Source organism: Peromyscus eremicus, chromosome 12 (genome assembly GCF_949786415.1).
Source record: "Peromyscus eremicus chromosome 12, PerEre_H2_v1, whole genome shotgun sequence".
Lineage (NCBI taxonomy): Eukaryota > Metazoa > Chordata > Mammalia > Rodentia > Cricetidae > Peromyscus > Peromyscus eremicus.
Window position 1 is genome coordinate 58,940,735 of NC_081428.1, and position 23,951 is coordinate 58,964,685.

At 39.9% G+C, this 23,951-nt stretch overlaps 1 protein-coding gene across 3 annotated transcripts in view; it reads left to right on the plus strand.

The window, feature by feature from the left end:
- Positions 1-23,637, plus strand: part of Sec22a (SEC22 homolog A, vesicle trafficking protein) — a 58,249-nt gene extending 34,612 nt beyond the window's left edge. For all 3 annotated transcript variants that reach the window (XM_059276832.1, XM_059276831.1, XM_059276834.1), the window contains 3 exons: positions 3,499-3,614; positions 13,089-13,154; positions 21,483-23,637. In XM_059276832.1, coding sequence (XP_059132815.1) covers positions 3,499-3,614; positions 13,089-13,154; positions 21,483-21,683 — 383 coding nt within the window. In that variant the 3' untranslated portion in view covers positions 21,684-23,637. The remainder of the gene's footprint in view (positions 1-3,498; positions 3,615-13,088; positions 13,155-21,482) is intronic.
- Positions 23,638-23,951: the final 314 nt, after the last annotated feature.

Below are 23,951 nucleotides of genomic sequence, written 5' to 3' on the forward strand. Positions count from 1 at the left end.
TTTAATGTTAGTCTTTTAAAATTTATTTTGCTTCTACCTTTTCTTTTTAAAAAGTCATACATTCTTTCAGTTTCTGACATCTCTGTAATCTTCATCTGTTTTGGAAATTTTGTAGACAACTTATCAGTTACTAGAAAATATTACTCTATTCTGCCCAAGCCCTTTCTCTGAATTATTATTCTAAATATTGTGGAGGCATTTTATAAAGATATTAAACACTTTCAAGATGTGAATAAGAATATAATCTAATAAAAAAATACAAGGCTGACCAGGAATTGTAGATAGCAAATAACCTGTAATGCTAGCTAGCAATCAGGAGCCTGAGTCAGGGGAATCATGAGTTTGAGGCCAGCTTGAGCCACATAGTGAATCCCTGGGGCGGGGGAGGGGGAGAGGGAGAGAGAGAGGGAGAGAGGGGGAGAGAGGAGGAGAGAGAGAGAGGGAGAAGGAAAGAAAATTAGAGACTGTGAATCTGATTAGGAAGGTGTGTCATCAAGTTAGTTTTCCATGTCTTTCTCTAGGGAGTAAGTTGTGTTCACTTAAAGGGAACTGGCCTGAAATGCCTTTATCTTAATAACCTGTTCCTCCAGGTGTTGGGCTTCTTCAATGATGTACCTTGTGTACTCTGACATGGGGCAGAGGGCTTGTGGTTTGGTTTACACCTTTGTAAATCCTCACGATGGCTGCTCTGGTCTCCCCGCCCCTTTTTTTCCTGTTTCAGCCTCCCTGAATTGTATTCCTTCCCTATACACGTTGTGCATGAATGGCTCTCTCAGTTGTGTTTTGTGTTAATCTTCCATCACTGCTATATACTGTAACTGCAAAAACACACACCCATTCTCTCACATCAATATCACCAGTTACTTCACTTCTGACCGTATGAATTTTGCCTTCAGCTTCGCTCCTGAAACTGCCTTATAGTGTGAACAAACATCTCTTGGACAATAGATTGGATACCATTTTAATTTTTGCATCTAGATGTTTCTTGGCTTATCTGTAGGTACTGTTAGCCACATAGTCCTTCTAGCATCCCCACCCTCCATGCCAGGTGTCTTTGGTTCTCTGCACATCTGACAGAAGCAAAATGAGACAGCCGTTCAGGTGATGGCTTCAGGAAACAAAACACAATCCGTATTATTCCTGCATGGCCCCTCATTTGTTATGGCTTCACATATATGCTATACCTATTAGTTCCTGGCATGGTGCCAAACTGAATGTGCTGCAAACTTTTCTTGGGTTACAGCAGATCTAGAATCTGTCTCACATCCAGGGGCTGGAGAGATGGCTCAGTGGTTAAGAGCACTGCTACTATTTCAGAGGATCCGGGTGCAGTTCCCAGCACCAAGATGGCATGTCACAACTGTCTGTAACTCCTGTTTCAGAGGATCTGATGCCCTCATACAAACATACATGCAGGCAAAACACCAATGCACAAAAAATAAAAATAAATTCTAGAATCTGTTTCACTGAAGTAACAGCTATCACACAATAAATCCATTACAATGTGGTTAAATATCTCATTTGCTCATCAAACTGAGAACGTGCCCTTCTGTGACACCAACCTCTTGTGTTTGCCGAATGAAGTTTGCTTGATAACTCTTCTTGGAAAACAAGCCACAGGTCCTGGGAAAGGGGTGAGGATGAAGCAGGGAGGTGAACACATTAGAATTTCTTGCCCACATAAATGGGCACCATGCCAGCCTGCCCTTGTGCACAATGCTTTCCTTGTCTTCATTAAAGGCAGCTTAGCACTTGCTTTTACCCTTTAAAAATATCTTTGGTCATTTTGAAATGATGAATTCATAAATGGTGTACTATTATTATAAAACACATGTTCTGAGGTTAAAAGGCAAGTGTTAGAAACTTAATAATGTATATTGGCTTGTTCATTGCTTAAAGACATTGCCATCGACACATGAAAATGGTAGCAGATTTCCTTTGAACACACCTTACTTGACCATGTAAAGCTTGAATTTTCACTGTTTGGGTTTTTTTCTTTTGTGAGGTAATGTGTGTCATATGGAAGTGTGATTTGATAATTATATTTGATAGTTATTCAGTTGTCAGTTTTATTCCTAAAGCCCATTTGCTTTTTATGAGAGGCCAGTTCTCCCTCTTACTGGGAAAGGATGGACCAGGAGGGACAGATGCTGCAAAACATGACTAATTGTGACCTTTTTTTTCCACTGCTGAAAGACCGTGGTATCAATACTACACAGTGACATTTGCCTTTCTATTTTCATATTAGAGTCTCAAGGGAATTTGTTGAAAGACTAGACATGGACAAAGAAGAAATTATGACTGTTATTCTAGATTAGTACTTTCTGCTGATCCTGAAGAATAGTTCATGAGATGTGGGTTTTGGGGTTTTTATTAACTCTTTGGGGAATCTTTTGTGCTGTGATGGCTGAATATAACTTGCAGAGATCTGAGCTTTTCCTTTACTAATGTTCTGCCTCATTAACTTCATTGTTGGCTTTTTACACTTCAGTGGTTTAAATAAAGAAATGAAAATGGTTCTATTGTCCTCTTTGCCGGTGTCCTTTTTGAAGTTTACTGATTATGTGTTTAGTTTGTGTTTTCATTTAGTCACAGTTGTAAATCCTAATAACTGTAAAATGATCATGAAGGGAAATGATTGTGTAATGGAATATTTTACTTTGTTGAAGCCTGAAAATGAAGGTAATGCTATAAAGATGAAGTGGTCACTCTGTGGCTGCTTTGCTTTCGGAGTGGTTTTATTTTAGTCATTTGTGCCTTCAGGAGACGGGTCTTCCTAGCTGTAAGACTGCATCCTATTGAAGAGCTTGGGTGGCGATTATATTTGGGCTTTCACATATAGCCAGTGGTGTTTATAGTCTTCTGTTCCAGATATGTGGGCTTTGCCTAAAAGCAAGCTATATTTATCCTTAAAAATGTTTTCTAAGCATTTTCAGAAAGCATAGGAGCTTTCCATTGACTCTCCAAGCAAAGTCATCTTTTGCAAATACTTGCACCAAATTGCAAGTTGTACACATATTTTGCTAGTAGTTTTTTTCCCCTAAGTGATTTACTGACAGATATCATAGCATCTCTTATCAAAAACAGAAGTTTAGAGGCATCTATTAAAATGTAGAAAAACAATGTTAGTTCCATTTGACTTGAGAATGGGATTTTTTATGTTGCCAAACATTTTTCATTTTAGAAAGAATATTTAAGCTGGATATGGTGGCACACACCTTTAATCCCAGCACTTAGAGGCATAGGCAGGTAGATCTCTGAGTTGAGGCCAGCCAGATCTCTGCAGTTGAGGTCTGCTGAATGAGTTCCAGAACAGCCAGGGCTACATAGAGGAACCCTGCCTTGGGGGCTGGGGGATATTTAATTACTAAGATATATTGTTTAAAGTTATTTATTTATTTTCGACCCATCTGAGTTGAACAGTGAATTTGGGTCCACATAAGCTCAGCTAACACGAGGTATTGGTATTGATTTCTGACCACTTCTTTTCTCTTCCAGCCCATCAACGACTGGAACCAGCAACACTGTCAGGGATTGTGGCGTTTATCCTTAGTCTTCTATGTGGCGCTCTGAACTTAATTCGAGGCTTTCATGCCATAGAAAGCCTCCTGCAGGTACTGTGCTATTTTTGCAGTTTCAGATGACTGTATCTGTTCATTCTACTTGTTACATAATTGATTTGAATTGGATTAGTGCAAGCTCAAAATCTGTGTTCTTATACATGCCCTTTTCTACCTTCCTTCAAAAGCATGATTTCAGTGGCAGGCCTGGTGGACATGCCTGTAATCCTGACCCTTGAAAGGCTGAAGCAGGAGGGTTACAAATTTGAGGCCAGCTGAAACCACATAGTAAGTTCTAGGCCAGCTTGGGTTACATAATGAAACCCTGTCTCTAAACAAAAAACAAAACCAAAATTACCACAAAAGCAACTCCCACCAAAACAAACCAACAAACAGCAAAACTACTGACTTCTGGTTGACATGTTCCTTTATTACTCACTCTTTGGAGGCATTGTTGACAGGCACTGTGTGAACATTAAGCTATGTAGCATGGACCCTACATTCTCACAGCTTAAAGTTGAATTTGATAGACAAAGACGTCTAGGAGTAATAACTAAGTTCTTAGAGCCAGGAAGAGGAGAGGTTACTGCGATTCAGGAGAGGTGAGGAGAGAGGGTGAGCTGGTCTTGGAAGAACAAGAGGGCAGAGGAGAGTGGAGGCAGGGTGATAGTCCACATGGACACTGCCTCTCTGTGTTCCTCAGTAAGCGCTGCTGCTTGGCCTTTGCTCGGTGGCCTTTTCAAACCTGAGCTGTCTGTTACTTCAGGTACTTCATTTCCCAGGGGAGTTTCTTCCAGAGCCTTAAGCCAACAGACTGTCTAACCTTTTCCTGTCCTTTCTGAAATCTCCTTTCTTCAAGTCCAGCATGTTTGAGATGCACAGTTATCCCTTCCTTTGATCCATTCGCTTTCTCCCAAGAGTTCTTGACAGGATCACATTACACAAATCAGATCTCTCTCTCTCTCCCTCCCCCCTTCTCTGTGGGGTATCTGTGTGTCTGTCTGTCTGTCCAGCATTAAGTTCAGGATACCATTTATAAAAACCTGCTCACCATGCTAGGTTCATGGTACCATTCTACATGTGCTCTGTGTTCAGGTACCTAAAGCCAACAGAAAGCAGATGACATCATGGTTTGTAAAAGGGATACATTCTTTTTTCTCTTCTGTTCACAGTTTCTCTTCTAAACAGTTTACTTCAGGTAAAGTTCCTGCCCCCTTTTAAACATAGGATGCTGGCTGTCCTCCCTCTGCCTTCTGCCCCATCCTTCTGCTAGGCTGAATTCATTCCAGCAGAAGGTCAATTTTCAGCCAGCCAGACAAGCTGTCAATGAGAAGAAATGAGCAATTTGGGAACTGCTGACTGAAAAAGCTAATAAATAAAGTGGTCTTTAAAACACTTTTATTGATGTAATAGAAAAAACAGTGGGGTAGGTGTGTAAAGAGTTAGCGAGTAGCCCTAGGTGGAGACAAGCTCTACTATCACAAAGCCTTGTTTCCATCCTGACTGAAGATCCTGTGGAAGCTGCAGAAGCTGGGGCTCTGGGCCTATCACCTGGGAGTTAAAAGTGCAGACAAGGCTATCGCTCTGGCACAGCCTGTTAAGGGTAACTTAGATTTCCTTCATGCACTCAGTTATCTTGTCCTTCGTCTTCTGGGGCTCATTCTCTCGTTCTTCCTCTTGTGGTTCAGAACTGAAAAACGGAAGGAAGTTTTTGTGTACTAGAGCCTGTCATGCTTTTGAAATGCTGCAACTATCTTAAGCTTCTCTTCATTGCTAATCGTTCTGTGTTCTCTCTAATTGGTAATACACTTGTCTAATGGCAGTGATACAGCTTTAGGTTTTAGAAGAACACTCTGATCAAACTGCTTGCTACTTAGATGTAATTGACTCTTTGTGCTGAGATGTCTCAGCTTGTTTATATTTTTAAAAGACAGCTTTACAGACCATTTATCTTTCTTGGACACAGATGCAGAGATTTCTAGCAATATATTAATAAATCAAAACTAGTAATGAACAAAAATAATTATACAACAACCAAATGGGATTTATCCCAGGTGTGCAATGCTGATTTAGTATTTGAAATCAGTTACTGCTATCTATCACTTCAACAGTCTAAAGGAGAAATAATAATCATATCACGTCCATAGATGCAGAAAAGTATTTGACAAAATCCAAAAACCTTCATCCATGATTAAACAAAACAAAACCAAAATCAAAACACAGCTTGGAGCAAACCAGGAGTAGAGGGGCCTTTTCAAATCTCAAGGAGCTAACACCTTTAATGTACTAGATACTTTTCTCCTAAGACAGAAATAGGGTGAAGAGAACTCCTCTAACCTCTTCTATTTAACATTGCACTGGAAATCCTACCCGATACAATAAGATGAAAAGGAAAAAAATGTGGACGCAAGAAAGAAGTTTGCAGATGGCATGATTAGCTGTATAATGATGCCCAAGAACCAACAAAAAGCTCCTGAAACTATGAAGTGATTATAGTTATATAACAAGATGGGAGGTTGAACTGTCTAAAAATTTCTTAAATTCCAGCAACAAACAATTGAAATTTGAAAGTACTGAAAAAGAAGTCCCTACAAAGAAATCTAAAACACATACAGGACTGATATAGATTATAAACTCTGACCAAAGAAATCAAAGAGGAAATAAATAGAAGAGATTCCACACTAGAGAGGAAAACTCAGTATTGAGGTGTCAGTTCTTCCTGTCCTGATGCATTGATTAAACACAGTTCCAGTCAAAATGCCAGCAAATTATTTTGTGGATTCAATAAAGTGATTGCAACATTTATATGGAAAAGCAAAGACCCAGTATGCAGGAAAAAAAATGCTTTTATTCTGTATTCTCACCAACAAAACTCAAAATTTCACTTCTACCACCAGATGAATGGGAGGTCTTTCCATACCAAGCAATTCTCCAGTTCCATCTAGGTGTCCTAAAATTGAGTTCAGTTTTAATACTGTCTACTTGGATTAGGACAGAACTCACATGCTAAGGGCTCAGTTTTATGGGCCTACCCTTACGTCAGATACCAGTTGTATGACCAGATTGTACTGATGACTAGCTGGCTATAAGTTGAGGTTTATACAACTTTCTCTTTGGGAGCAGTCATTTGTTGGAATAGTTTTTGGGCTCAGAAATGCATTTGGTGGTTATTATAAAGGATATTTCAAAGGTTACAGACTGGGTAAGCTCTGGACAAGGGCTCTGTACCTGTGGAGCTGGGTTTGCCACCCTGCTCACATGTTAGATGTTCACCAACCTAGAAGTTCTCCAAACTCCATGTTTTAGAGATTTGGGGGGAGGCATGATTGGTTATTAAACTTATCATCTCTCCTCTCCTCCCTGAAAGATTGGGATAGAGACAGAAATCTCAGGGATCTAGCTGTGTTTTTTTTTCTGGTATCCACCACTGATCTAGGAGTCTATGGTAGTTGCTTCAGAACAAAAGCTGTCCTCCTAACTCAAGAAATTCCAAGTGGTTTGGGAGTTCTGGGTCAAATCCTTCTCTAACTGAGGAAATTAGAAAGCTCTTAGGGAATCTGTGACAGGACTGGTGTCAGAGAGTAATAGCAAAAGATTTTTCTAGCACCTTTATTTACAAGGGTTTTAGGAGCCCTGTGTGAGGGACAAACTATCACTATTCATACCAGAATGGTCTACACAGTCCTGATAAAGAATAAAAGTGGGCCTCACGTTGTCCAACTTTAAGACTTACTATAAACTACAGTAATTAAGACATTATGGTCATGGCAAAAGAATAAACAGTAGATCACCATGACAAAATCGAGATACACTTACATCTGTAGAGCTACCTGGTCTTTGATAAAGAAGCAAAAGCAAATCAGTGGAGACAGGACAGTAGTTAACATGGTTCTGGAACAACTGGAAAATCACATGCCAAGGAATAAACAGGAATTCAGAATGTGTCATAGACCTAAACATAAAGAACAAAGCTTAAAATTTATAAATTAAAAAAAAAGTAGCATAAGAGAAAACCTATGTGACCCTAAGGTCTGACTATGAGTGCAACACCAAAAGTGTTGTGAAAGAAAAATATGCTGCTAAACATCTTAAAACCTAACAAAGTCTGTTCTGTGAAAAACACTGTCAGGAGAATGAAAAAAGCCACAGGCCAGGAAAAGATATTTGGAAACATCTCTTATGATAAAGTGCCTTGACTCTATAGGGCTGGAGATGGCTTATTGGTGAAGAGTGCTTATTACTACTACTCTTCTGGAGGACCCAAGTTCAGTTCCCAGCACCCATCTTGGGTGGCTCACAACTGTCTGTAACTCCAGCTCCAGGGGATCCAATACCCTCTTCTGGCCTCCAAGAGCACCTTCACTCTCATATTATATATTCATTCACACATAAATAGAAATCTTTAAGGAGAGAAGATGGTGATCCTAAAACCCACAAAGAACTCCACAAACTCAAAACTAAGAAGGCAAATCAACCCACTGACAATGGCCAAAAGAGCAGTAGACAACCTCACTGCAGAGGATACTGCAGATGACAGACAGGCATGTAGAAAAATGCTGGACATTGTATGTCATCAAGGAACTGCAAGTTTACAAGATGATGCCACTCAACACCTGCTAAAACATGCCCCCAGCCCAGCCAGCTAACACTTCCCAATGCTGATGAGGATGTGGAACAAGGGAACTCTCATTTGCCACTAAGTGGGAGTGCAAAATGTTACAGCCACTCTGGAAAACAGTTGGACTGTTTCTCACAGAGCTAACCATGGCTTTACTCTATCATTTAGCAATAGTGCTCTTAAGTGTCTCTCACCAGAGTAGAGCACTTTCACCATGTGAATGTTTATATCAACTTAATCATAATTTCAAGGCAGTATGGAAGATGAGTGGTAAATGGTAGTAATTCATACAGTGGACTACCATTCAGTAATAGAAGAAATGGCTGTCAGTCACAAATAGACATGAAGACCTCTTATGTGCGTATTGTTTGGTGAAAACAGCCAGCGTGAAAAACTACATACTGGACACTTTCTGCAAGAGGCAGATCTATAGACAGTAAGTTCTGTAGTTTCCAAGGTGGGAAGAGATGCGAGTGTGTACAGTCAGAGGTTATTGGAGCTGGGAAATGGTGCTGTGTGACTGAGTGGTCGGTACCTGCCGTTGTCCGTGTGTCCAGACCACAGAGCCTACAACAGGAAGAGCAGACTTCAGTCAGTAACAATGTGTCAATACCAGTTCAGCATTTGTATGTACCACACTGATTCCAGTTGTCATTGGAAACTGAGCAGGGAGTGAGGAACATAAGCAGACTCTCTTCTTAATTTTCTATATGCCTAAGGCTAATCTAAAATTTAAATCTATTTTAATTGGGCCTGTGGCACACTCCTTTAATACAGCAGTTGGGGTGGGGGGCAGAGGCAGGTGGATTTCTCTTGAGTTCCAAGCCAGTCAGGGCTACATAGTGAGACTATGTCTTAAAAAAAATAAATAAAAATAAAAAAATGTATTTTAAAAGCCAACAGTAAATCTCTTTGATGATAAGTCCAAGGAAAACTGGAAAGGGAGGCATGTTCTTACCCTGAGCTTTGATGTTTTGATGTTCTTCGGTGAAGTGAGCTCTACTTGGCAATAGTTAAAAGTACAACCTGTTGAACCCCGCCTGCTCTTAGAAGCATGGATTAGGCTTCTCTGTCGGGGCCTGAGCCTTCCCCCGCATAGACCATGTGAGGACCTTGATGCCAGTTAGATGGAGTCGGGTTCAGGAATCTGCTCTGTGCCTTGAGGTCTGTATACATAACTGTGTGCCTGCAGAGCACATTTGAGAATGCCAGTGAAATACAGGCCACATCTATCAACCTGGTACCCACTAGTCCCTGCCAGCTAACCCCACCACACACACACACACACACACACACACACACACACACACACACACACACAACAAGGATTGTCTGTCAGAATAAGTACAGGTTTTAATTTGCATAAATAAACCCTGAAACAATAATAAGAAAGTAATAAACATGGTGGGAATTGACAGATGGGGTTGGGGTGGCAGCAAGGCTTCACTAAGTGCCTCTTCATAGACTGTTTTTACTTTGAACCATGTAAATATTGCTCATCAAAACAAGGGCTGGGCTAGGAGGATAACAATTCTTACTATACCCTGGGTTCGATATTTTTGAAAAAATTCATATATTTCTTATATGTTATACCCTGGCCTGGGTTCAATCCTCAGCAATGAAAAGTAGTACTTGTAGGCAAACAGAAGAAAAAAAAATTTGGTAAACCTATTTAATTGGTAGATTTTTCAATTACAAAAATTTCAGGTACAGGTAAATCTTTTTTGGGGCAATGAGCTGATGTTGGTCACTTTTTCTTTTCCCTCAGAGTTAAGTTCACAGCTTCTATGGGATGAGGATTTTTTTTTCTTTATTATACCCTTAGACTTGATCCTAGGCTCCTCTCTGGTTTATCAGTGCATTGTATGTTAGGAATAACCTCTTGAAGTTAAATAGATCTTCCTAAAGGTGTCTTCCCTGTAGAATTTTGTACAGATCTTACCTCAGTGGAGTTATTCAGATCTTGATGGTGAAAGAGGGGAAGACAGTCCCAGAATCAACAGCCTCTGTATTTCTATAAAACTTGATTAACGAGTAAAGGATTGCTGGGTGCCGTGACACACGCCTTTATCCTCGGCACTGGGAATGCCGAGGCAAGAGGATCTCTGTGAGTTCTAAGTTAGCCTGAGCTACATAGTGAGTTCCAGACCAGTCAGGACTACACAGTGAGACCCTGTCTTTAAAAAAGAAGGGGAAAAAAAACCAAAGAATTTATTTGAAAATTATAATTTTGGATATAGTGAATAATATATTGTATATTTCCTGATTTTGAATAGTATATAGGTACTAATTTAAAGTTTACAGTTTTATAACCTTGGTTTATAAATACTCTGACTACTAAAAATGGTTGCAACATTTATCTTTGACTGTGTTACCTTGTGCTTGTGGCATATTTATTTAGAAGACTCACATGAATTAACATTTCCATATATTGTCCTGTTGTCTAAAAATTCAGGATAAATGCGCTGGTGCAGTAGCTCTGCTGGTAAAGGCACTTGCTGCCTAGTGTAATGACCTGGCTTTGATGCCTGGACTCACAGAACGGAAAGACAGAGCTGACTCCTACAAGCTTTCCTTGACCTCCACATATGTGCTGTGGCATGTGTGTATGTGTATAAAAACTCAGCACAAATTCGCTTATGCTCGATTAGTAACTACTACTTAGTGTGAGAGGGATTTATTAAAACATGTGGCACCAAAGTTTTATTTGTTGTGTGTTGTGTATATATATTTTAAGTTGATAAATTTGATTTCATGTTCACAGTAATGTGTAAATTAGATTATTTGCACTTTCTTCCTTGCTTTGTTCTGAGTTTAGAGATGTTAATAAGGTTGTTTTGAGTTGACACTTCAGGAATGCATAAGCTTTTATCACATCGTTTTTATTGCATGGGTTCATCTAAGGATCAGTTTTGAAACAATGGTAATTAGGCTGATGCCAACCCAGAAGTAATTTCCGTATGGTGTATTAGAAAATGAAACCTGTCACAGCAGTGGAATGCTGCCCTAGACGTCAGGAGACCTGCGATCTCTTTGCCAGTAACTAGTGCAGTGACCTTAGATAGGCTGTTGTGGTCTCGTCTTCCATTGGGCAGGATAGAGGCGTAGACTCCACAAGCCCAGGGGCTGTCAAGCATCAGTGTCCTAAGATTCTTGGACTCTAAGATGTTTGGAATACTTACTACAAAGCAGAAATGTTCTACTTCTGTTTTTCAAAATGCAACAAGCTAAGCAATCCAAAATACAGCTTGTAAATAAGGATTTGAGCTCATGTCAGACTGACTCTGGGAATGTGCTTTCAGATCTAAAGGCAGTTAAGAGAGGTTTCAAATGGCAGTGTAAGTTAGAGAAAAAACACCACTGCTGTATAGGACAGTAATTAAGTCCTATTACACATTGAAAGGCTGACATTCTTTCACATGCCCTGTAGATGAGGACTATTTACGATGTTGGGAAAGTGTTTATGTTACAACCAAAGTACTAAAGAGCAGCACATAAAAGTATGGTTCTGGTTCTTTGGGGATGGAGGTGGGTAGAGGCGGAGACAAAGAACCAGAAAGGGTTAACAACAGTTTTCCCATATGTGGGATTACGGACTACATGTTTCTTCATATAATCTATATCTTCCACAATTTTCTACAATGAACGTAGACTTTTATAATCAGGAAAAGGGACCAAAAAAGTAATCAGAGCTTATTTAAAGTCTTTGAATTATAAAAGTGGAAAGGCTTCAAGTTGTCCCTTCCTGCCTCTGGGGCAGAATTGACCTGAGTATCCTAAGAAGATTAATGTTCCTGTTTTAAGATCTCACTAGGATAAGCCACTCTCCTCTGCCTTGTGGACTGTTCTGTATCCAATCAATTGCACTAAAGCAATTTGCTCTTATTTCTATTACATAATGCGCCCACCTCCACAAAATCCCAGCATTTGGGAAGCTGTGGCAAGGGGACTGAGCATTTGAGGCCACCCTGGGCTACATAATGAGACCCTGTAGGAAAAAGAAAAATCACTTTTTTCTAAAAGAAGGAAAAGGGGCTTAGTATAATGTTCCTGCATGAAGAGAAACCCTTACTCCTCTGCCCGGGCTTTACATTCCGCTCATTCATTTACTGAAAGAAGTTGGATGTTGATACTCTGCAGGATACAAGGACACAGGCCCTGGCTGTCCCTCCCCTGCCGTTTGCTAACGCAGCGGCATTATAGCCAGTCCCCATCTTTCTCTGTGGGATTTAGCACACTCTAGTGGACAGCAGCTTTTCGGTTGCCATGGTTTTATTTGTCATGTCAAGTTACTTTATTGGGCAATTCATCGATGTGCCTCCGGGGAGTGAAGTTTGTCAGCTTCTCTTTAAGCATTGACCCTCATGAGCAGGAGGAACTTGGTCGTCACCCTCTGGGATATTGTGCATGTTTATGTAGTGTTACTAGGAGGAAGAGACTGTGTGTTATGAGGGAGCCAGCTTTTTCCTGGTGCGTCTCATCTTCCCTGGAGTGAAATGCCATTGATAGGTGAGGCCAAGACACAGAATGCTTGGAGTTTTCCTCAACTTCCCATTTCTCTGCCTTTTAAATTTAAATTCATTTTATGTGTACGGGTGTTTTGTCTGCATGTACATCTGTGTTTCACTTGTGTGTCCAGTGCACATGGAGTTACAGATGGTTGTGTGTCACCATATGGGTGCTAGGAATTGAACCCCTGTCCTCTAGAAAAGCAGTCAGTGCTTTTAACTGCTGAGGCATACCCTTCTTTTCCTCTGTCTTACCATGTGTTTTATATTTCTCTTTTAAGACTCATAATTTTTATACAAAGTGTTTGACTGTGCATAAACATTGTCGTACCCTATCCTGGTAGACTATTTGTTTAAATAGGTGCTGCCGGCAAAAAGGTAATCTTTCCTTGTGTTTTACAGAGTGATGGTGAGGACCTCAATTACATCATTGCATTTTTCCTTGGAACAGCAGCCTGCCTTTACCAGGTAGGTTTCCTCCCATTTCTAACAAACGCTTCCCCATTACTGTTTGTTTCATGTGTCCAGTCTGGTAATTGCCCATGTATTTAAAATACATCAAAATGGTGTCTGAGTTATCGCCTCTTTTTAAATTTGAGTCTCTATCACCTTTGTAACATACACTTCGTCTGAGTGGACAGAGGTTCCCAGTGAACTTACTCGTAATCCTTTCTCTGCTGGTACTTCAGGGGTGCCCTGTCGTGTTCCTGCAACAGTAAGGCTGCTTCTAGATTTCCTAGTGAGAATTACTGGGCCTCCAGGCAGAGGATTTTGTGCTCTGGAGAAAGCCTTGAATAGGGGGTGACACAGCAGAAGGAACATTTCAGGATTTTTAAGTTCGGAGAGATGAATGGGCTGAAAGAACAGAGAGACTGCAGTTAGGAAACCAGTTGGGAGATGATTCTGGTAACTCGGATGGAACATAAAGGGAGCCCAAACTGTGGCAGTGACAGCAAGGTAGAGAAGTGTTGCCACTGAGAAGGAAACCCAAATGGCACTTAAACCGTGTTCAGGAGACTCAAGAAGGGGGCGGGGTCTACTCCTGGCTGATAGGGAGACTGGTCAGGGGAGGGGTGGGAGGAATGACCATGTCAGTGACCCAACTCAGGAATGGTTTTGTTTGAACATAAGAAGCAAACAGGGACCCTTGGCTTAACTTTTGTAGGTAACATGTTCCTCTGGCTTATGTAGGAAAAAAGAAAGAAGCTAGGAAGATGTATGTTAGTTCCTAAGATTACCCAAAATTCTGTAGAACTCTTTAGGGAAATACTTTGATGATTATTTGAACTTTACATAAACATGAACAGTTATAAATTTTAGTTTTAGTGGCTTCACTTTTTGAAATCTTTAAATTTTCTTAATGTTGTCTTTAGAAGTCTATTAAATTTGACAGGTTTCATTAGGACAAAGGACATTTCATACAGGTAATGTGAAGCCATGTGTTTGTTAATGGCATGTAGTGCTTAATTTTACACAGTGTTCTTTTATGGGTTTCCCACTTTAATCTCTATACCCCATCATACAAGGTTATTGTCTCATTTGTAAAAAACGAGAACAGAAGCACTCAGTACTGTCTTGAGACGGCATAAGCAGGAAAGGGGAGGGGTCACGGTGAATGCTTCAGAATTTAGATCCCAGGTTCATCCCCTATATCATGCCGCTTCTAACCTAACCAAGTCAGTACTTCTAATCCGTACACTTTTTATGATGTTATCAAAGCTACACCTCATGAGTCTCACGTGAATGGTATTTCATGAATGGTGACTCTTAGAAAGGTAAAGCTTCGGTTGCTTCAGTGTCTAGTCATACTGCAGAGTTCTTGACACCTTGTGTTTCACTAAGCCCTTTACTTTCATCATACCATTAAGTCATCACAGAAGTCCACTAGGTCTTTTATCAGCACCATGTTCTCACTGAGGGCTAGACCATTCTTTTTTTTTTTTTTTTTTTTTTTTTTTTTTTTTTTTTGGTTTTTTGAGACAGGGTTTCTCTATGGAGCTTTGCGCCTTTCCTGGAACTCGCTTTGAAGACCAGGCTGGCCTCGAACTCACAGAGATCCGCCTGCCTCTGCCTCCCGAGTGCTGGGATTAAAGGCGTGCGCCGCCACCGCCCAGCAGGGCTAGACCATTCTTATAGCTAGTTACCTGTGTTACTCCACAACAGTGCTCTTGATTGCCAGGCACACCTCTTACATCACCCAGGACAGATTACAGTAGTTGGAAGAGCTGTTTAATGGCAGGGTAGTGTTACTCAGGTATCACTTGAGAGAAGTAAATAAATTCCCGCTTTCAGAAAGAAAAGTGTAAAATCCAGTGTGAAGCTCCACAGCTTCAGAATGGCTGTTCTAAGTTCACTGAGATGATAGACTTTGGGTCTGGTAAATATTGGTGTGTGATATATATTTTATTTGCAAGTTTTTTAAATAATAAAGTTTTAAAAAATTAAAAATGGGAAGCAAACTGGTTTCCTGTACATATATGGGCATTAAGCGTCCCACTTTCCAAAAATGCTGAGCAGAGTGGTAACTGTTTTTTGCAGTTACATTTTACTATTTTGTTGCTGTGTTTCCAGTTGTCAGGGTATGTTTTAATGTGTTAGGTCAGCTCTCTTAAGTTACCTTCTACAGACCTGGTTGCCCTTTTCTTCAGGATGCCAGAGCTAATGGATACCCAGAGCTCAGCCAGGAGGGACTACTCTTAATACTGAGTATTTCAAAGAGAGCCAGGGTTAGCAGAGATACTAAGTCTATTTCGTTTCTAACCTATAAGTATTTCCTTTTCTAAACTGCCAAACATACATAAAAATTAGAAGACTAGTATATGCAGAATCACCTGTTGCTAACATTTCATAGCAGTTCTTTCATCTTTCTCTCTATGTATATACGGGTGAACATACAGTATGCATGGAAATGTTTATGAATAAGCTTCAGGGGCCAGAGAGATGGCTGAGTAGGTAAAAGTGCTTGCCACGCAAGAATGACAACCTGAGTTTGACCCCCCGGATTCCATGTCAAAGTAGAGAACCAACTCCACCAAACTGTCCTTTGATGCCCACACATACTCTATGGCGTTATGTTCTGGTACCCACACTGAAACATTAATAATAAAGTTTAAATAGAAACTGCTAAAATTTAAAAAAAAAAAAAAAACATTAAAAAGAACTCAAAACAAGTTAGAAGTGAGAACTAACTCCTGAAACATTATCCTCTGATCCCCACATGTGGGTGTCCACACTCAGATACACAAACATGTGTACACAAGAATAAATAGTTAAAGAAATAGTGGTGGTAAGATGGCTCTGGTAAGATGGCTCAGCAGGCAGCCTTGATGACCTGAATTCAGTCCCTCAAATCCACCCAAAAGAGAACTGACTCCAAAAATTGTCCTCTGACCTTCACACATGCCATGGCACATGCGGGCCCACTTTTATTCTCTGACATCTTATACACAATAATAAGTAAAGCTTCTGATAAACATAAATATATGTATACATCTGTCTGTCGTGCTGAAGTGTTTTCATTTAGGAAAATTGTAGACTCACATGGAATAATAGGAGAAATCCTATAAATTCTTTTGACCTGCCTTTCCCTGTGGTACCATCCTGAAAATCATAATACAATATCATAAGCGCTGTGTTGCTATTGATGTAGTCAAGATAGAGAATATTCCTGTCACCAAAAGAATCCCTCTTGTTTCCTTCTATGTTACATAAATGGAATCATACAATACATAGACATCAGTTAAGGCAGCTCTAACCAAACTTATGTAGGCTAGGAGGAGGCTTAAACAAGGGTGTTTATTTCTCACAGTCCCAGAGGCTAGAATGTCCGAGACCAAGGTTTTGATAGATACACTTCTCCCTGGCCTGGAGAAGGCTGCCTTCTTGCTGTGTCTTTACATAGACAAAATGTTGGTCTCTCTTCTTCTAAGGCCACTCATCCATTTAGGCACTCCACCCTATATCCCATCTAGACTAGCAACTTTCTGAAGTTCTGCTTTCTGATATCCCCATAGTGGGGGTACACATTTGGGAAGGGAAAGGCACAAACATTTAGTTAAACCTAACCTTTTGTCGTTGGCCCTTTTCTTACTCTGCATAATCCTCTGACGATTCATCCAAGTTGTTACACAGTTGGTGGTTTTTTAAGACAGGGCTTTACTGTGTAGCCCAAGCTAAGTTTAAACTCTGTCCTCCTGCCTCAGCCTCATGCTGGGCTTACAAGCATGTATCACCATGCCTGGCTTCATGTATAGGCTTTTGTATGGCTATGTCTTCATTAATTTGGGGTACATACCCAGAAGTAAAGTTATTGGTTGCTGTGGTAACTGTATGCTTAGCTTTAATAGGAAACCATTTTCCAGAGTAATGTACAGTCTTGCCCTTCTCTGTAACTCCACTGGTATTTGGGGTGGTCACTTTGTTCTGTCTTAGCCATTACAGCAGGATTTCCTCATGGTTTGTAGTTTGGAGTCCCTTATGTTAGTGATGGTCACCATTGCTTCGTGTGCTCATTTTTCATCTGCGTGTCCTCCTCAGTGAACTGTTTGCTCCTGTCTCTTGCCTGTTTCTGATTGGGTTGGTTTTTACTTTGGGAGGGCTACTTTTTAAAAAGCTTTTAAAAAATAATGTTCTAGATAGTAGCCTTCTCATATATGTGTCTTATGATATCCTTTTCCAGTAAATAGTTTGTCTTTTTAGCCTCCTGGGCACTTTTGCAGAAAATGTTTTTAATTTTTGTTTGTTTTTTCAAGACAGGGTTTCTCTGTGTAGCTTTGGAGCCTTTCCTGGAACTCACTCTGTAGTCCAGGCTGGCCTCGAACTCACAGATTTCTGCCTGCCACTGCCTCTGTGTGCTGGGATTTAAAGGCTTGTGCCACCACTGCCTGGCTAGTTTTTAATTTTTATAAAGTTAATTTGATCATTTTTTTATGGCTTACATGCTAACATTTTATAACCCTTCCTTAATCTCTCAGTACAGGAGTGAACATACAGTATGCATAGAGACATTTATGAAGTCAGCTTTCTGTATACGAGTGAACATACAGTATGCATAGAGATGTTTATGAAGTCAGCTGTCTGTATATGGGTGAACGTACAGTATGCATAGAGACGTTTATGAAGTTAGCTTTCTGTATACGGGTGAGCATACAGTATGCATAGAGACGTTTATGAAGTCAGCTGTCTGTATACGGGTGAACATACAGTATGCATAGAGATGTTTATGAAGTCAGCTGTCTGTATACGGGTGAACATACAGTATGCATAGAGACGTTTATGAAGTCAGCTTCAGGGCCAGAGAGATGGCTAAGCCGGTTCTGAAGATTTCTGGATTTTTCTAAGTTTTGTAGCTTTATGATTTATATGTAAGTTCGGGATTTTTTTTTTTTTTGTTATGTTCTTTTTGTGGTATGAGACTCAAGTTGAGGTTTTTTTCTTTGTTTATACATGACCAAGTGTTCCAGCATCATTTCTTTATCAGACTGTTTTCTTCCACTGAATTACTTTTACACCTTTATATAAACTCAGGTGGGCATATTTGTGTGAGACTTTCTGGGTTCTGAATTATGTTCTTTTGATCTATTATCCTTCTACCACAATCATATGTCCTTATTACCCTAGCTATATACCACCTTAAATTCAATTTTCTCTTTAAAATTTATATATTATGTATACAGTGTTCTGCCCACTCTGCCTACATGTATTCCTGCACACCAGAAAAGGGTACCAGATCTCATTATAGGTGGTTGTGAGCCACCATGTGATTGCTGGAAATTGCTCAGGACCTCTGGAAGAACAGCCAGTGCTCTTAACCTCTGAGCCATCTCTCCAGCCCAAAATTCAATTTTCTTAATAGTCATAGAATGATTCAAATATTCTATTTCAGTAGATGAAATTATGGTAGTTTTGGGTTTTGTGGAGGTGGTCTGGTCCATTGTGTAAAGTTGGTAGTCATATCCCTTAATATTTTTTTGATATCTACAATGTTTATAATGATTTTGTTTCTTTTCTGATGTTGCTGATTTATATTGTCAGTATTGGTCTTGTCAGTTTCTGTTTCACTAATGAAACCAGCTGTTCATTCCATCAGGGGTTTTGTTTTTTCTTTTTCCTCTTCTGTTTTTCTGTTTTCAATATTACTGATTTCTGCTCTTGTTAGGAGTTGAATTGTGGACTTTTCTAGTTTTCATTTCAGTTCTGGTTTTGTCTCATATGTTTTGAAGTTATATGGTTTTTGTTTATACAAATTTAGGATTGCTTTGTTATCTTGGCAGTTTGACTCATGTGTCATGATTTTTTTGCTTAAAATGTTTTGATATTTATACTATTATAAGTATTCTTTTTATATTAAAGTACATGGCATATCCTTTTCCATCCTTTTACACTGATGTAATTTTCTGATGGACAGCAAAATTGGTTTTATTTTTTTTAGTCCACTTTGCCAATCTCTGTCTTTTAGTTGCTGTATGTAAGCCATTTACATGTAATATAATTATAGATATATTAGGGCTTATTTTTTTCTGCTTTTCATTTTTAATTTTACTTTTCTTATCTTTCTGTGGTTTATTTGAATTTTTAATGATTCCATTTCAGTTTTATCTATAGTATTTAAAAATATCTAATAGCTTTTAAAATGATTACTATAGGTAACACAAAATAGATATTTGTCACAGTCTTCTGTTGTCAACATTAATGTTTAGTGAAATGTAGACACCTTATCTCCCTAGATATCCTGCCTTCCTCCTCTATTTATAATACTTTTATTTATTTCTTCCACATATATTCCAGAACACATCAGACACTGTTATAATACATCTTGCTTCAACTGTGTAACAAAAACTCAAAAGGAAAAGACCAGCTTTTGTAATAGTTATATTGTTGCCCACCATGTTGTTTTTTCTTTCTCATATTTCAAGGTTTTCTTTTTTATTGTTTTCTTTTCGGTTTAGAGAAAATTCTTTAGCTCTGTAATAAGTTTGATCAAGGTGGTGTCAACTAGATCTCTGCATTGCAAGGTATCTTTTTTCTTCATTACCTTTGAAAGACTTTAGAATCATCAATGACATTTTTAATACAGGAAAAGCTCTTCTTTACCGGAGAATTCCAATTAATAAATGTAGAAAGAATGATGGAGATAGAGAGTCACTATTAAATTACTGTTAAGCAAACACCACTGTAATAACTGATGCAGGCAGAGTCATCAGTGGGTGGCAGACACTCCCATCATGGGGTCCAAGTTGACAGCAATGATAAAACATACTGTCTGGCACCTCTCTGTTGTTCTTGGCAAGATTACATATGCTTAGCTTGATCTTGGAACACTGGACACATCCAAATTGAGGAATAAGCTCCAGCATAACTGATGAATATTTATCAGGTCTGTCAAGGTCATGACTGAGAAGCTATTACAGATTAGAGAGACTTGACAGCTAAATGCAGTACAGAATCCTGGGTGGGAAAAAGGTCCCTAATGGGACACAGGACAAAATTGAAGCCCACCAGTTTACAGTGCTCACTGTGATCATGTCCTGAGGTGATGACTGATGTATGGTGATGTAGCAGTGACACTGTGGAAGCAGTACAGTTCTGCTATTTCAGAACTCTTATTTCTTTAAACGTTTATTCCATAGTGAAAATCACTCTTATAAAATAAATATTTTTATTCATTTCACGAAGATAGCAACGCGGTTTTGTTGTTGTTGTTGTTGTTGTTGTTGTTGTTGTTTTGTTTTGTTTTTTAAAGGCAGGCAGGGTCTTACTGTGTAGTCCTGGCTAGCCTGAACTTTCTAGACCATGCTAACCTTGAACTCAAAAAGAGTCTCCAGCTTCTGCCTCTCAAGTGCTGGGCTTAAAGGCATCACTCCTGGTGTGTATTCTGTTTAAGTATGGGAAAATCTTCACTCATGTAAGAACTAATGTTTGGCAGGAACACCTTTACATCCTCCATTCTGAAGCCTGGATGTAGTTCACAGAAACTCCTGCTTCTTCCAAGGACTTCATGAGCACACACAGTTCCTGCACTTCCCAGATAATAGATTTTAGACCTACTGTGGACTTGGACCTGTTCTGGACCCTGGAGATAAATGAATGAATGATGAGCAGAATAAGCATGCTTTTAACATGTTGTGGGGAACGATAAAGGACAAAGGGACAAAAGTGGGGAATACTTCCTTCACCATGTCATTCAGATAGCACTCACTGTCCTTGTCCCCCTTCCTGCTTCATGGGTTAGCCTTTTAAGAAATAACTGCTTGAAGTTATATGATGAAAATAAGCTAACAGCACTTGCTTCCTCCGGTGTAAGCAAGGCTTCATTTGTTTCTTCTGTCACAGCTGAGAAACAAGGCCCACCCCTCGCTGTTTGTCATACCTGAGACTTGTTGCTTTCCTTAGTCCTTCAGAGTTGTGGGAAAGCCTGTCTTCCTGAGTAGCGTGTTGAGTTTTCTATGCTTTCCTGGGTGAGGATGGCACACAAGGCTGAGAGCCCAACAGTATATTTATCTTGATTTCCTGTCACCTTGGAGAATTTCCCCAGTCTGTCTTACACAGGAGTCACCCAGTTGTACTTCTGTTTAACATATGATGCAAAATGCTTTTCTTCTGAAAAATGAAAGACATAAAAGGGAAAATCCACTTCCCTTTCAAGCCATGGAACTCCCATGACTGAATATCTTTGATAGCTTACATTATCTCATTCTTTCTGGGCAGTACCCTTGTTTCCTTTTCATGTTTCACTGATGTTACACGTCCAGTTCTCTCCTGTAACCTAACTATCTTTCATTTTTATGTTTTGAACAGTGTTATTTACTTGTGCACTACACCAGCTGGCGGAATGTCAAATCATTTTTGACTCTTGGCTTAATTTGTCTGTGCAACATGTATCTCTACGAACTGCGCAACCTCTGGCAGCTTTTCTTTCATGTGACTGTGGGAGCATTTGTTACACTGCAGATCTGGCTGAGGCAAGCCCAAGGCAAGGCTCCTGACCATGATGTCTGACATCTCCCTTCAGCTGATTGCCTTTGCCTTCAGGGGACGAAGGAGAGGACATATATTAACTGTCACTGTGATGAAGAAACCAGTCACCACACACGAGAAGCTCTGCTTTCTTTCTCTCCCATCTCCCTTTTTGTTTTTACAAATCAGCCTGGCATGCCTGTGAGCATGCAAGAGCTGCTCAGAAAACTCTCAGAAGAACCCCACAGTGGAATGTCAGGCCTATCACACAGTAGAAGTTGTTCAGCATCACCTGAAGACCTAACCAAAACCCGGGTGTGGAGCGTGCTCTGAGGACCAAGCAGGAACACTACAACCTGAGTCTGCCTTTGTGAGGAGGCATTAGTGTAGACCAATGAAGAAGATGCTGCAGGGATTGGAAAGTTATAATCTCAAACAACGACTGTATTAAATGTCAGATTGTTTGCACAGTTATAGTACCAAGAGTTTATGAAGTCCAGAATGGTGTGAAATCGGTTCCTTTACTTTTCTGTTTCTGCCAGCTTCTAACTCTGGAAATAACCTGGTGTGGGAGAAGGCTGTGATGTATATCTCTAGAATATCACAAATCCTGATGACACAGTGACTTGTGGTTTCTTTCTAGACCATGTTTGTCATTTATTTTGAAATCACTAAAAATACATGATTCATTTGACCATTGTGGTCTCCCAAACTCTTTATCATTTGGGTACTGGGTTTACTGTTATTTGCTTAAAAACTTTAAAGTATTTAACAAAGAAAGGAACCCCAACTCCAAGTGGAAAATCAGTATCACTTTGCCAACATAAAAAGAAATGTTAAGTTCTTACAAGATCCTGAGACCTGTCAGGGCTCCAAATCTAAGCGCCCTCTGTGGGACCATCAGAGGAGAATAGGAGGGTGCAAAGGAAGTGACATGGTCACTGTGACGCCGCAGCACTGTTAAGTTGTGTTTTGCACCCAAAACCATCTTGCTTGTTGCACAGGTATGGTGCTGAGGGGCTTCTCCTTACAACTCTGTTACTTCATGGTTTGGGGAGGTAACTAGTATCCAGAAGAAATAACACTCTTATACCCTTAGAAAGATGACTCAAGCCATTTTGAATTCATAATATGGAAGCACAGCTTGATTGTATTTGCAAAAATCTACAAGTCACCTGCTTTGGAAGCCATCATGAGTGATTTGCCTTTGTTTTTAAAGAAAAGATTCCAAACAAGGAATACATAGGATTCTGGTATTTTATACCATCCCTCAAAACAATGGACTTGATGTGGAATTCCTGTTGGGGCTGTAGTTAGTAGAAGGAGTCCAGGTCAGCTCACTGACCTGCTTAATCAGCCTAACCCACTGTGTGGACACTTGTGGAACTGGAAGATCTTCATACCTGGAACCTTCTGTGCCCCTCTTTCTTAGAAGAATAAAGTAGAAGGAAGGCAGTAAGTGGTTTTATGATGTCCATGGTTTATTTAAAAAGAGAAACTCTAAGTCCATCTAGTCACTGCTGTAACAAAGCTGCAGAGTTATCCTGTACCTTCTGAGAGATACCCCAAGGCATCACATGAGCCTAAGCCATCAGAACCACATGGACTGTGTTTGGCATTTTATACTCATTGAGCCTTGTAAGTAAAGTGGTTCGACTTCGGAGCGGTTTCTAAGCTAGTGGGTAGAGCAAAAGAGATTTCTTGTAAATAGTCAATTAACCAGGAAGCTCAGGTTTTCTGGTTAGTTGTGGTTTTACTACATCTTGGTTTTTGACAGCTCTCTTACCGTTTTGGTTCAGGAGCTACACCATCATCACTGAGTTGAGTTACAGCATTTATATTTGGATCCATTCATCGGGCACACTTGAAAATCCCCAGCTACTTCTAAAAGCTTAGCTTGTTTTTTTCTGTCTTTGTTTTCATCAGCTGTTTGGGGTAAGAGGATGTTTGTATCTTAATGTACAGAATGAAATTACTATAAATTATCTTTTCTGTATACCACTGCCATCTTTCATTATTTGGGATGTGTATCCCTGAGAGGGTACATAGCTTCCCTGGCTGTCACGATGTTATCCAAGGATCTCTGGGTTTGTCATGGTCCTAGAAGGGATCTCCCTAGGGTCCAAGCTGTGATACCGATAGCTTATGTTTGAGGCACACCTTTACTCCTAAGTGTCCACTCCATCAGGGTTCTGGGGAGGTGTATGTGTGTGGCTGTGTTCATGTTATGTGGCAAGAGATGGAGTAATTGGGTACCCCAATTACATGTCATATAGCTAAACATATGTACTCTAATTTTGCACCAGGCTC